Raw genomic sequence first — 14,703 nt, 5'->3', positions numbered from 1 at the left:
AGAGAAGGTCTGCTGCCTATGAGTCAGCTTTCTTTCATGGAGAATGAATGATATTTTCCCAAAGGATATTTTCACGGGATATAGAATTCTGGGTTGATAGTTCTTTTCTTTCAGCACTTTAAAAACTTGCTACTTCCTTCTGCCCTTCATGATTTCTGATAGAAAAAAATCATAGTCATTCAAACTGTTTCTCTATAGGCAGTGTGTTCTTTTTCTTTGGTTGCTTTCAAGATTTTTTACTTGTCTTAAATTTTCAGCAATTAGAGTGTGATGTGTTTGGACATCAATTCTTTTGGGTCTATATCAATTTCTTGAATCTGTAGATTTACGTCTTTTGCCAAACTTGAGAAGTTTTCAGCTATTATTTCTTCAAAATTTTTTATTTCTATACTCTTTCTCCTCTCCTAGACCTTTCATTGTTGCTCCATAGGCTCCTAAGACTTTGTTAGTATTTTTTTTCAGTTGTAGTTATTTGTTCTTCAGATTGAGAATTTCTATGGATTCTGGCTGATTTTAATATTTTTTATTTATCTCTAGTTGTAAGCAATTTAATTATGACTGCCTTGGTATAGTTTTCTTCATGTTTCTTATGCTTGGGCTCACTGAGTTTCTTGGATATATACATACATATACACACACATATACACATGTATGTATGTATGTATAAATAAAATATATATATACACATGCACACATATGTAAAAAGGAGCCCTGGTGGCACAGGGGTTAAGTGCTCAGCTACTAACCAAAAGGTCAGTAGTTTGAACCCACTAGCCACTCTGCAGGAGAAAAATGAGATGATCTGCTTCTGTAAAAATTAACCAAAAAAAAAAAAACAAACATTGTCATCAAGTCAATTCTGACTTGTAGTGGCCCTGCAAAGACAGAGTAGAACTACCCAATAGGGTTTCCAAGGCCTTAAATCCTTACAGAAGCAGATTGCCACGTCTTTCTCCCCCAGAGCAGCTGGTGAGCTCAAGCTGCCAACCTTTTGTTTAGCAGTTGAGCACTTCAACCACTGTGCCACCAGGGCTCCTTCCATAAAGATTACAGCTTTGGAAACCCTATGGGGCAGTTCTACTCTATCCAGCAGGGTCAGCTATGAATCAGAATCGACTCAAATAGCATGCAACATATGTATGTACATACACATTACACATATATACTATATATGTATCTTTAAAATCAAATTCAGAAAATTTTTGTCATAATTTTAAATTAAGAATTCTTCCGTCCAGCACTCCAATTACTAGGCCACTTCAAGCATACTAGGCCACCTGAAGTTTCTCCATAGCTTACTAATGCTTTGTTGTTCCCTCAACCCACCTACCCTCCACCCCGGTTTTTTTTTTTCTTTCTGTATTTTGTTTTGGATAGTTTCTATTTCTTGTCTTCTAGCTCATTAGTCTTTTCTTCTATAGTGCCTAAACTATTGTTCATCTTATCCAATGAAGTTTTGATCTCAGGTATTGTGTTTTTCTTCTCTAAAAGTTTGATTGGGATCTTTTTTATATTGTCTGTCTGTCTCTTTTTAACATGCTCTGGCTTTTCTCTACCTTACTGAATACATAAGAACTTTTTTTTGTAAGCAAAATGCAAATGCAGTATTTGGATCTCTGTCTGTCTGACTGTTCTTGTTCAGTTTTCAGCAAACTGTGGCCAATGGGACAAAATCAGTCCACTCTGTGCAAATATGGCCACACCCTTCATTTACATGTTATCTATAGCTGTTTTTGTGCTATAAAGGCAGAGTTGTATAGTTTCAGCAGAGACCTTATGACTTGAAAAACCAAAAATATTTACTCTCTGACCCTTTACAGAAAAAATTCCCAATTCCTACTTTGGTGGCATTTTTATTTCCAAAAACTAAAGTGCCAGTCCTCATGTGGCATTTTTTATTATCATACTTCAGTGAACAGCAAGAGTATAATATTAAGTTTTATTTATAGAGCAATTCTTGTCTCTAAAGAGAATAGCAACTATGGACCAGGTTCATATGGTCCAAATATACAGCTACGCAATGATTTAGTAGAGATAAAATTTGGAAAATCTTTATTAGTAGAATACTTAGCACACACCTTAGTCCAGTGGGTCTTAAACTTTAGGAAATATCAGAATCACCTGGAAAGTTTATTAAAAGAGATTAACAACTCCATACCCAGAGTTTCTGATTCTGTAAGCTGATGTGGGACTGAGAATATGCATTTCTAAAATGTTTCCAGGTTATGTTAATGCTGTTGGTCCCAGGACCACACTTTGAAAATCACTGCCTTAGGGCTGTTCCTCTTTCAGTATTCTCTGATAAGCTTGTAGCAGAAAGTGTATGCTAGACAATCACAGTTGAGGTGCCCAGAAGAACAGATGGCCTGTTTCATTGTCGTTTTACAGTTTTATTGAGGTATAATTTATATACCATAATATTCACACATTTTAAGTGTACAGTTCAATGAGTTTTAGTAAATTATATTTATATATTTGTTCACTAACACAATCCAGTTTTAGAATAATATTTTCATTCTAAAAAGTTCTCTCATGACAATTTGCACTTAGTCCCCATTCCCACCTTCAGCCTGAGGCTGATTTACTGTCTCTATGACTTTGTATTTCCTAGGAATTTCATATAAAGTGAATCATATGATACATAGTTATGTGTCTAGCTTTTTTCATTTAGCATAATATTTTGAGGTTCATTCATGTTGTTGTATGTATCAATACTTTGCTCCTTTTTTCTTGCTGAGTAGTAATACGTAGTATGCCTATACCGCATTTTATTTATCCATTCAAGAACTGATGGATACTTGGATTGTTTTCACTTTTGGCAATTATGAATAATGCTGTTATCAGTATTCATGTGGAAGAGATGGCCTATGATTTTGATACAAAGTTATTTTTTATAATATCTAGAACTTTAATATATTCTTATTCTTAATTTATATTTCTAATAGCAATATGTTTATATTTAATATATTTTTTGTGCTTATGTCTTAATTAATTTTTGATAATTTTATGTCAAAATGCTGTAAATTGGTATATGCTATGCCGTAAACATTTTGTAAAATGTTTCTTTTGGGATAATAAAAGTGTTCTATAGGTCTTTAGTCTTCACAAACGTGATACATCCCCTCTTATTAATGGGTAAAATTCACACTGAAATAAACCTAGAATAAAATAAAAATAAAATTTACCTTTTCACTATGGAAATGTTCAGATATAAACAGAAGTGGAGACCATCGTTTAATGAACCCATATGTACCCATCTGACCTAGCGTCAACAATTGTTGACTTTTTTTTTCCCATTTGTACTGTGCCTCCCTTTGTCTTTCTGCTATTTTATGTTGAGTCTCAATCGTATTATTTCTCCTGTAAATTCTCCATGATATTGCAGACTGATAGATATATATTGTAAATCTTCATAATGCCTTTATTTCACATAACAAACAGTAATTCCTTAATACTATTCACTACCCAGTTTATGTTTGGTTGTCCTTGTTTGTCTAAAGTATGTCTTTGAATCAGGACTAAACAAGGTCCACAGATTGCATTTCATTGGTAAGGCCATCAGGTCTGTCTTAATCTCAAACTATTTCTTTTCCCCACGCCAAAGATTTGTTGAAGAAATTACATAGTTAATTTGCCTTAGGATTTATGTTCTGCATTTACCTGACTGTATCTCCTTTTATATCATTTAATATGTTCTTCGGAAACCCTGGTGGTGTAGTGGTTAAGTGCTACGGCTGCTAACCAAAAGGTCAGTAGTTCGAATCCGCTAGGCATTCCTTGGAAACTCTATGGGGGCAGTTCTACTCTGTCCTCTAGGGTTGTTATGAGTTGGAATCAACTCGACGGCAGTGGGTTTTTGGTTAATATGTTCTTCTATCTCTTCTATATTTTTTTATGAGTTAATATTTAGATATAGAAAATTGATGGTATTTAGGCTCATTTCCCACTCCCACTGGTGGCAGGAATATTTCTTTTATCACGTAATGTCTGTAAGTCTCACTTTTGCTGATGTTACGTTGATCATTGTGTTCAGGTGTTGTCAGCCTGATCCATTCATTATAAAGTTTCCCTTCAACTTTTTACCTTGTAATTTTAGCAGCCATTGATGGATATCCCCTAAATCCTTTATTTCAGTAGGGTTGCAGAAATAGTGATCTTTTAATTGTGTTATCTCTTCTACATAGAATTCTTCTATAAAGAAGAACATTCTTTCATTAACTCTTTGGTTACCCTGAAATTCAGTTTGTCCAGGAAAGGAAGGATGAATGCTTCTTTCTTTTTATTCACTTTTATCAATTTTCTGAATAAGGAGTTGGTGCCCTAGCAACCTCCAAATATGATTTGTTTTTTTCATTATGAAACCATGGATCTTATTTATTTGATGTATTGTATCCATTATATTATATCATTATTTTTAGTGGTAAGATTGCTTCATTTTTGCCTGGTGAGTCCGTAAAGTTTGCTCCTCTGTCCTTACAACCTGATGCTAGTTTTGTTTTGTTTTTAGTTCACTGTTTTCTGGCTCAAGATTCCCAGGCTCATATAACATATGCTTTTTCTGCTCCAGATTTTATTTCACTGAGGAGACATCTTAGTGGGAAATGAAATTTAGAGACCATAATCTGGGTCCTAGGGAAGCTTATCGTTTATAGGTTGTTATTAATCCTGAGTCTTTGAATATTTTTTAACAAAGGCACTGGATTTAACGTATTTTTCAGTGTATGCTTATATTTTTTTACTTAAAATTATTTATCTTTTTGGTACAAGGAAAAACAGCATAACGCAGTTCAGTTAAGTTTGGCATTCATTTGGTGGGGATATACTTTTTCCTAGGCACTTGGAGCTGTTGTGGTGCAGTGGTTAATAGCTCGGCTGCTAACTAAAATGTCGGCAGTTCGAATCCACCGGCCACTCCCTGGAAACCCTTTGGGGCGGCTCTACTCTATCCTATAGGGTCGCTATGAGTCAGAATCTACTCAATGGCAGTGAGTTTGGTTTTTTGGTTTTTATCGTGGCACTGGTATACAAATATAAGATGTAGCCCTTGCTCTCAGGGAACCTCTCAGAAACTTGCTCTTAACATGTAATGAGATGATATGTAAAAAGAAAAAACAATAGTTTTAATTTAGTTAATGAAACAATAAATTAAAAAAAGGCAGAGGTGGCACAAAAAAAGAATTACCTCTATTGGCAGGATGTATTCAAGGAATGCCTCACGTCCCCAGGAAAGGTAACATCTGTGTTGGATGTTAAAGGAAGAGTACATGAGTTCAAGTGGGTGTTTCAAAGATGAGGGAAGGGGAGTTTCAGAAAGGAAAAAGCATATAAAAAGATACAGAGCCAGGAAAAAGGAACAAGTAGTTGTTATTTGGGGCATCAGGATTGAAGCAGGGAATGACAGATGAGTCAAAGTCAAGAAAGTCTTACATACCATGATAAAGAGCCTCTTTTTATAGAGGCAAAGGGGAACTACTAAAGGATTTTAAGTAGAAGTATGAAATGATCTAATTGCTTTTCATGACGGTCGTTCTCGCAACAGTGTGCAGGGGAAATGACAAAGCAGGGAGACTAATAGAGTGGGAGAACTTCACTTCTGACCTTACAAACTAGTACCTGTTTTGCTTGGCATATAGTAGGCACTCAGTAATATTTGTTGAATGAATGTTGTTGATAGTTGCCTTCAAGTTGATTCTGACTCATAGTGGCCCCACATGTGCAGAGTAGAGCTGCTGCTTAGGATTTTCAAGGCTGTGACCTTTCAGAACAGATTGCTGTGCCTGTCTTCCAAGGCACCTGTCAGTGGGTTTGAACTGCCAGACTTTAGGCTAGTAGTCAAGCACTTAACTGTGTACACCATCCAGGGACTCCGTTGAATGGATGAACAAAATGTTATTGTATGGATCAAAAGAAGTTGATAAGTCTGAAGAAAAACCATATAGGAATAGAACCTATATATTTGACACTGCTAGATTCATCTGATGGCCTACTTAATATCATACCATAAGATTTTCATGAACAAATCAATTACAATCCAATAGAAAAACAGTCAAAGGATATGAATGACAGACTCACAAAAGAGATAATCCAAATGGTGACTAACATATGAAAATATCCTCAACTTCATTAATAATTAAAAAAAAAAAAAATCAAACCCATTGTTGTCGAGTTGATTCCGACTCATAGTGACCCTGTAGTAGAGTAGAACTGCCCCATAGTGTTTTCAAGGAGTGCCTGGTGGATTTGAACTGCCACCTTTTGGTTAGCATCTGTAGCACTTAACCACTGCACCACCAGAGTTTTCCACTAGTAAATAAGGAAACGAAAATACCTTTTAACTTCCATAAGGTGGAAAAAACCCAGTGTTGGCCAGGATGTGAAATAGCTGAAACTCTCACATGCTGATGGTGAGAGTATAGATAGCAGTTAAAAAAAACACAAAAATAGACAGCAGTTAGGTGATCAATATTCAGTAAGTCAGAAGATGCATATATCCTTTGACTCTGCATTTCTACTTCAGATATAAACCCCAGGGAAACATTCATACCTGTACAAAAAGATGTGTTCAGCAATGTTAATTGCAGCCTTGTTGATTATAGCCAAAATTTGGAAATAACATAAATGTTCATCTGCAAGAGAATGAATAAATTGATATATTTATGTAATAGTATTTTCTAAAATTGTGCTTTAAGTGAAAGTTTAAAATTCAAGTCAGTTTCTCATACAAAACCTTATACACACATTGTCATGTGACCCTAGTGGCTCACCCACAATTTCGCAGCACACTCCTTCTCTCCACCCTGTATTTCCCATGTCCATTCAACCAGCTCCTGTCCCCCTGTGCCCTCTCATCTCGCCTCCAGACAGGAGCTGCCCACATAGTCTCATTCATCTACTTTAGCTAAGAAGCACACTCCTTACCAGTATCATTTTATGTCTTATAGTCCAGTCTAATCTTTGTCTCTGAAGAGTTGGCTTTGGGAATGGTTTTAGTTTTGGGCTAATAGTCCGAGGACCATGACCTCTGGGGTCCCTCCAGTCTCAGTCAGACCATAAAGTCTGGTCTTTTTACTAGAATTTGAGGTCTGCATCCCACTTTTCTCCTGCTCCATCGGGGATGTCCTGTTGGGTTCCCTGTCAGGGCAGTTAGTGGTGGTAGCTGGGCATCATCTAGTTCTTCTGGTCTCGGACTGATGGACTCTCTGGCTTATGTGGCCCTGTCTCTTGGCCTCATATTTTCCTTGTGTCTTCGGTGTTCCTCATTCTCCTTTGTTCCAGGTGGGCTGAGAGCAATTGATGCATCTTAGATGGCCACTTCTTAGCTTTCTAAGACTCACCAAAGTGGAATATAATATATAACAGTATATTATTCAGCAGTGAAAATGAACAAACCTGAGCTGTATGAATGGTGCATGAGTAAGAGTCATAAACAAAATATTGGCTGAGGAATAGCATACAAAATGATATGTCATATGACACCACTTACATATAGTTTTAAAATTATGTAAAATAATATTATATACATATATGTAGTGGTATATAGAAATACCAAATTTAAGAGCCTGGTTATCTCTAAGGAGGGAATGCAGGAGGGAAGGTGGATTAGGGAAGGTTACACAGTGAACTTCAGCTTACCTTTCTTTAAAAAAAAAAAAGTAGAAAAACAAATGTAGCATAATCAAAATTTAGTAAAACTAGGTGAGGATAAACAAGTGTTTATTATATATAATATATTATATATATATATATTTGATACGTTACTAATGAAAAAAATCACTTGAGCTTAGAGAATTTTATAATTATCCTTGCTCTCAAAGTAAAATATTTTGCTAGGATCTAAAATAATTTTAACAACTTTTTATTTTGCAGATTTGGCTGAAGAATTAGCTCAGAAGCTGTTCAATATTTCAGAAGTATCTTCAGCAACAATGGCCCGTTCATTGCCCACAGCAGTTCCAGAATCACCTAGAATTCACCCTACTCGGACACCCAACACACCTCGAACACCCAGATTACAAGATCCTAACAAAACCCCAAGATTTTATCCTGTTGTTAAAGAACCAAAAGCCATTGATGTAAAGGTGCACAAAACAAGCAGGAATAGAAAGCCTGCATCTTGTATCCCTGTTTTAACATTACAGAATGAGACTTTTTAGTTTCTATCATTTAAAAAAATATATATTTTTGATTGTAAGAATTCATTAAAAAATGGTATTTTACCATAGCAATGTTTTCTCAGGGTAACAAATAACTTCTTTACGACTCAGTAGTATAATTAAAGAGGATCAGAAAGTGTAATGAAGAATCACACCAAGTTGCATTTCCTTTAATCCTTGTGTTACAAACCCAGTAAAGAGACTTGTTTGTTAAGTTTTGTAACTTGTATGTAAGATATTTGAGTTTTGTGACTTCATATGATTTCATAATGTGTCATCCACAGTATGAAGATGTTTGAGTTGGTTTACAGTCAGAGGGTTTTAATTTACTTGTGAAGTTCACACTACTGAAAATAATTGCAATGTTTGACTTCTTTTTTTTTAGAGTCCAAGAAAAAGAAAAACAAGGCACAGCACAAATCCCCCTCTAGAGTGTCATGTTGGTTGGGTAATGGATTCCAGAGATCACGGGCCAAGAACATCCTCTGTCAGGTACCCCATTTGTTAAGTTGTTTTGTTCTTCATTTGCAATTTGTTGGAAACAGTTACTAATTAGATATTTGGGAATATTTTTAACAGTCAGTATGTTAGCAATTACTGAAAAATGAAAAAAAATTTAAAAAGGGAAACGAGAGGGAAAGTTTTATAATAAGTAAGTACATTAAAGGAATAATTTGGTAAGGAAGTTATTCTTAATTTTTATTTTTGCCATTTAAACTAGTTTCCACAGATGTGTACTCTTGGATTTATAAACTGTTTAGGTCTATGAAAGTTATTATCTTTGAAAAGACTCTAGTACCTTGTTCTTACTGGCATTCAATAAGTTTTTAATAGATATTTATTGAATGAATTAAAGTGCTAAACAAATCTACTCAAACTATACAAAGGTTAAGGAAATAAAACACATTATTATTTTGGGTATTTTCCTTTTTTGGGAAACAATCAATTTAGATTTACTGATTATTAGCAGTAAGTTTTCTTTTGACTTTTAGAAGAGACTGTTAGTGTTTTAGAGTGCCGGTTAGGTCCAAAGCAGAAGGTGGGTTTCGTTCCGTAGAGGGGATTCAGAGGTGATTTACTGCTGATTGTTTTATGTTTGGCTAAAACCTATCTTGTGTTCAAACAAATCTTGTGTTTGTGCTAGGTGTTTTCAGAATAATTATTTGATAATTTTTCCATTTAAAAGCTTAGCTTTGGGAAGGAATGTTTTTTGACCAATTACTAGAGGGGAAGGATTAATTAGTTTCATTAAAAGAAGAGCTTGGTAGTTTATCATGATTTGCAAAATCAATAAATCTGTCTTTCCAGTGATGCATATTTGGTACTTTACATTTTATCCTTAGGTATATTGTCCCTAAAAGGCAAAATTGTATATGTTCTTCAGTACGCTTATGGTATATTGATATTTTTTTTTACGTTTTTTAAAAAATATTTTATTGTGCTTTAAGTCAAAGTTTACAAATCAAGTCAGTCTCTGACACAAAAACTTATAGACATACACCTTGCTACATACTCCCAGTTGCTCTCTCCTTAATGAGACAGTCTGCTCCCTCCCTCCACTCTCTCTTTTCGTGTCCATTTCACCAGCTTCTAAGCCCCTCCACCCTCTCATCTCCCCTCCAGGGAGGAGATGCCAACATAGTCTCAAGTGTCCGCCTGATCCAAGAAGCTCGCTCTGCACAGGCATACCTCTCCAACCCATTGTCCAGTCCAATCCATGTCTGAAGAGTTGGCTTTGGGAATGGTTCCTGTCCTGGGCCAACCGAAGGTCTGGGGGCCATGACCACTGGGATTGTTCTAGTCTCAGTCAGACCATTAAGTCTGGTCTTTTTACGAGAATCTGAGGTCTGCATCCTCCTGCTCTCCTGCCTCCTCAGGGGTTCTCTGTTATGTTCCCTGTCAGGGCAGTCATTGGTTGTGGCCGGGCACCATCTAGTTCTTCTGGTCTCAGGCTGATGTAGTCTCTGGTTTATGTGGCCCTTTCTGACTCATGCGCTCGTAATTACCTTGTGTCCTTGGTGTTTTTCATTCTCCTTTGATCCAAGTGGGTTGAGACCAACTGATGCATCTTAGATGGCCGCTTGCTAGCATTTAAGATCCCAGACGCCTCTCTCCAAGGTGGGATGCAGAATGTTTTCTTAACAGATTTTATTATACCAATTGACTTAGATGTCCCCTGAAACCGTGGTCCCCAAACACCCACCCCTGCTACGCTGGCCTTTGACGCATTCAGTTTATTCCAGAAACTTCTTTGCTTTTGGTTTAGTCCGCTTGTGCTGACCTCACCTGTATTGTCTGTTATCTTTCCCATCACCTAAAATAGTCCTTATCTACCATCTAATTAGTGAATATCCCTCTCCCACCCTCGCTCCCTCCCCCTCTTGTAACCATGAAAGAATATTTTCTTCTCTGTTTAAACTATTTCTCCAGTTCTTGTAATAGGGGTCTTATACAATATTTGTCCTTTTGCGTTCCAGATTCTTCCACGTTATGAACTGTCTCACAGGTTCATCACTGTTCTTTATGGATGTGTAGCATCCCAGTGTGTGAATATACCATATTTTATTTATCCATTCATCCATTGATGGGCAACTTGTTTGCATCCATCTTTTTGCTATTGTAAACAGTGCTGCAATGAACATGGGTGTGCATGTATCTGTTCGTGTAAAGGCTGTTATTTCTCTAGGATATATTCCAAGGAGTGGGATTGCTGGACTGCATGGTAGTTCTATGTCTAGCTTTGTAAGGAAGCGCCAAATCAATTTCCAAAGTGGTTGTACCATTTTATATTCCCACCAGCACTGTATAAGTGTTCCAGTCTCTCCACAGCCTCTCCAACATTTATTATTTTGTGTTTTTTGGATTAATGCCAGCCTTGTTGGAGTGAGATAAAATCTCATGGTAGTTTTGATCTGCATTTCTCTAATGGCTAATGATCGTGAACATTTCCTCATATATCTGTTAGGTACCTGAATGTCTTCTTTAGTGAAGTGTCTATTCATATCTTGCCCATTTTTTAATTGGGTTATTTGTCTTTTTGCAGTTGAGTTTTTGCAGTATCATGTAGATTTTAGAGATCAGGTGCTGATCAGAAATGTCATAGCTAAAAACTTTTTCCCAGTCTGTAGGTAATCTTTTTACTCTTTTGGTGAAGTCTTTGGATGAACATAGGTGTTTGATTTTTAGGCACTCCCAGTTATCTGGTTTTTCTTCTGCATTCTTTATAATGTTTTGTATACTGTAAATGCCATGTATTTGGGCTCCTAATGTTGTCCCTATTTTTTCTTCCATGATCTTTATCATTTTAGATTTTATATTTAGGTCTTTAATCCATTTTGAGCTCGTTTTTGTGCATGGAGCGAGGTATGGGTCTTATTTCATTTTTTTGCAGATGGCTATGCAGTTATGCCAGCACCATTTGTTAAAAAGACTGTCTTTTCCCCATTTAACTGTTTTGGGGCCTTTGTCAAATATGAACTGCTCATATGTGGATGGATTTATGTCTGGATTCTCAATTCTGTTCCATTGGTCCATGTATCTGTTGTTGTACCAGTATCAGGCTGTTTTGACTACTGTGGTGGAATAATAGTTCTAAAATCAGGTAGGTTAAGACCCCCCCCACTTTGTTCTTTTTCAAGAATGCTTTACTTATCTGGGGCCTCTTTCCCTTACATATGAAGTTGGTGATTTGTTTCTCCATGTCATTAAAGAATGTCGTTGGAATTTGGATCAGAATTGCATTAAATATATAGATCGCTTTTGGTAGGAGAAACATTTTTATAATATTAAGTCTTCCTATATCCATTAGCAAGGTATGTTTTTCTACTTACGTAGGTCTCTTTTGGTTTCTTGCAGAAGTGTATTGTGGTTTTCTTTGTATAAGTCTTTTACATCTATGGTAAGATTTATTCCTAAGTATTTTATCTTCTTGGGGGCTACTGTAGATGGTATTGATTTGGTGTTTTCCTCTTCAATGTTCTTTTTGTTGGTGTAGAGGAATCCAACTGGTTGTTTTTTTTTTTTAACTTTTATTGAGCTTCAAGTGAACGTTTACAAATCAAGTCAGACTGTCACATATAAGTTTATATACACCTTACTCCGTTCTCCCACTTGCTCTCCCCCTCTTGAGTCAGCCCTTCCAGTCTCTCCTTTCGTGACAATTTTGCCAGCTTCCAACCCTCTCTATCCACCCATCCCGCCTCCAGACAGGAGATGCCAACACAGTCTCAAGTGACCACTTGATATAATTAGCTCACTCTTCATCAGCATCTCTCACCTACCCACTGTCCAGTCCCTTTCATGTCTGATGAGTTGTCTTCGGGGATGGTTCCTGTCCTGTGCCAACAGAAGGTTTGGGGACCATGACCGCCGGGATTCCTCTAGTCTCAGTCAGACCATTAAGTATGGTCTTTTTATGCAAATTTGGGGTCTGCATCCCACTGATCTCCTGTTCCCTCAGGGATTCTCTGTTGCGCTCCCTGTCAGGGCAGTCGTCGATTGTGGCTGGGCACCAACTAGTTCTTCTGGTTTCAGGATGATGTAGGTCTCTGGTTCACGTGGCCCTTTGTGTCTCTTGGGCTCTTTGTTGTCATGTGACCTTGGTGTTCTTCATTCTCCTTTGCTCCAGGTGGGTTGAGACCAATTGATGCATCTTAGATGGCCGCTTGTTAGCACTTAAGACCCCAGACGCCACATTTCAAAGTGGGATGCAGAATGTTTTCATAATAGAATTATTTTGCCAATTGACTTAGAAGTCCCCTTAAACCATGGTCCCCAAACGCCCGCCCTTGCTCCGCTTTGAAGCATTCATTTTATCCCGGAAACTTCTTTGCTTTTGGTCCAGTCCGGTTGAGCTGACCTTCCATGTATTGAGTATTATCCTTCGCTTCACCTAAAGCAGTTCTTAGCTACCAATTAATCAGTAAAAAACCCTCTCCCACCCTCCCTCCCTCCCTGCCGTGTAACCACAAAAGTCTGTGTTCTTCTCAGTTTATACTATTTCTCAAGATCTTATAATAGTGGTCTTATACAATATTTGTCCTTTTGCCTCTGACTAATTTCACTCAGCGTAATGCCTTCCAGGTTCCTCCATGTTATGAAGTGTTTCATAGATTCGTCACTGTTCTTTATCGATGCATAGTATTCCATTGTGTGAATATACCACAATTTATTTACCCATTCATCCGTTGATGGACACCTTGGTTGCTTCCAGCTTTTTGCTATTGTAAACAGAGCTGCAGTAAACATGGGTGTGCATATACCTGTTTGTGTGAAGGCTCTTATTTCTCTAGGGTATATTCCGAGGAGTGGGATTTCTGGGTTGTATGGTAGTTCTATTTCTAACTGTTTAAGATATCGCCAGATAGATTTCCAAAGTGGTTGTACCATTTTACATTCCCACCAGCAGTGTATAAGAGTTCCAATCTCTCCGCAGCCTCTCCAACATTTATTATTTTGTGTTTTTTGGATTAATGCCAGCCTTGGTGGAGTGAGATGGAATCTCATCATGGTTTTAATTTGCATTTCTCTAATGGCTAATGATCGAGAACATTTTCTCATGTATCTGTTAGCTGCCTGAATATCTTCTTTAGTGAAGTGTGTGTTCATATCCTTTGCCCACTTCTTGATAGGGTTGTTTGTCTTTTTGTGGTTGAGTTTTGACAGAATCATATAGATTTTAGAGATCAGGCTCTGGTCGGAGATGTCATAGCTGAAAATTCTTTCCCAGTCTGTAGGTGGTCTTTTTACTCTTTTGGTGAAGTCTTTAGATGAGCATAGGTGTTTGATTTTTAGGAGCTCCCAGTTATCGGGTTTCTCTTCGACATTTTTGGTAATGTTTTGTATTCTGTTTATGCCTTGTATTAGGGCTCCTAAGATTGTCCCTATATTTTCTTCCATGATCTTTATCGTTTTAGTCTTTATGTTTAGGCCTTTGACCCACTTGGAGTTAGTTTATGTGCTTGGTGTGAGGTATGGGTCCTGTTTCATTTTTTTGCAAATGGATATCCAGTTATGCCAGTACCATTTGTTAAAAAGACTATCTTTTCCGCAATTAACTGACTCTGAGCCTTTGTCAAATATCAGCTGCTCGTATGTGGATGGATTTATATCTGGGTTCTCAATTCTGTGCCACTGGTCTATGTGCCTGTTGTTGTACCAATACCAGGCTGTTTTGACTACTGTGGCTGTATAATAGGTTCTGAAATCAGGTAGAGTGAGGCCTCCCACTTTCTTAGTAATGCTTTGCTTATCCGAGGCTTCTTTCCCTTCCATATGAAGTTGGTGATTTGTTTCTCTATCACCTTAAAAAATGACATTGGAATTTGGATCGGAAGTGCATTGTATGTATAGATGGCTTTTGGTTGAATAGACATTTTTACTATGTTAAGTCTTCCTATCCATGAGCAGGGTATGTTTTTCCACTTAAGTATGTCCTTTTTAATATCTTGTAGTAGAGCTTTGTAGTTTTCTTTGTATAGGTCTTTTCCATCCTTGGTAAGATTTATTCCTAAGTATTTTATCTTCTTGGGGGCTACTGTGAATGGTATTG

The 14,703-nt window shown here is 37.0% G+C and overlaps 1 protein-coding gene across 4 annotated transcripts in view; it reads left to right on the top strand.

Moving 5' to 3' along the window:
- The window catches only part of LARP1B (La ribonucleoprotein 1B), a 149,496-nt gene that overhangs the window by 110,501 nt on the left and 24,292 nt on the right, over positions 1-14,703 (top strand). For 3 of the 4 annotated variants that reach the window (XM_049885340.1, XM_049885338.1, XM_049885337.1), the window contains 2 exons: positions 7,867-8,078; positions 8,539-8,645. In XM_049885340.1, coding sequence (XP_049741297.1) covers positions 7,867-8,078; positions 8,539-8,645 — 319 coding nt within the window. Of the gene's footprint in view, positions 1-7,866; positions 8,079-8,538; positions 8,646-14,703 lie in introns of those variants that run through there. The other variant, XM_049885339.1, reaches the window with a different exon arrangement.

The sequence above is a fragment of the Elephas maximus genome, chromosome 5 (assembly GCF_024166365.1).
Source record: "Elephas maximus indicus isolate mEleMax1 chromosome 5, mEleMax1 primary haplotype, whole genome shotgun sequence".
NCBI classification, from domain to species: domain Eukaryota; kingdom Metazoa; phylum Chordata; class Mammalia; order Proboscidea; family Elephantidae; genus Elephas; species Elephas maximus.
Note: the sequence above shows the minus strand (reverse complement) of the source record. Positions and strands in the feature narration are given on the sequence as shown.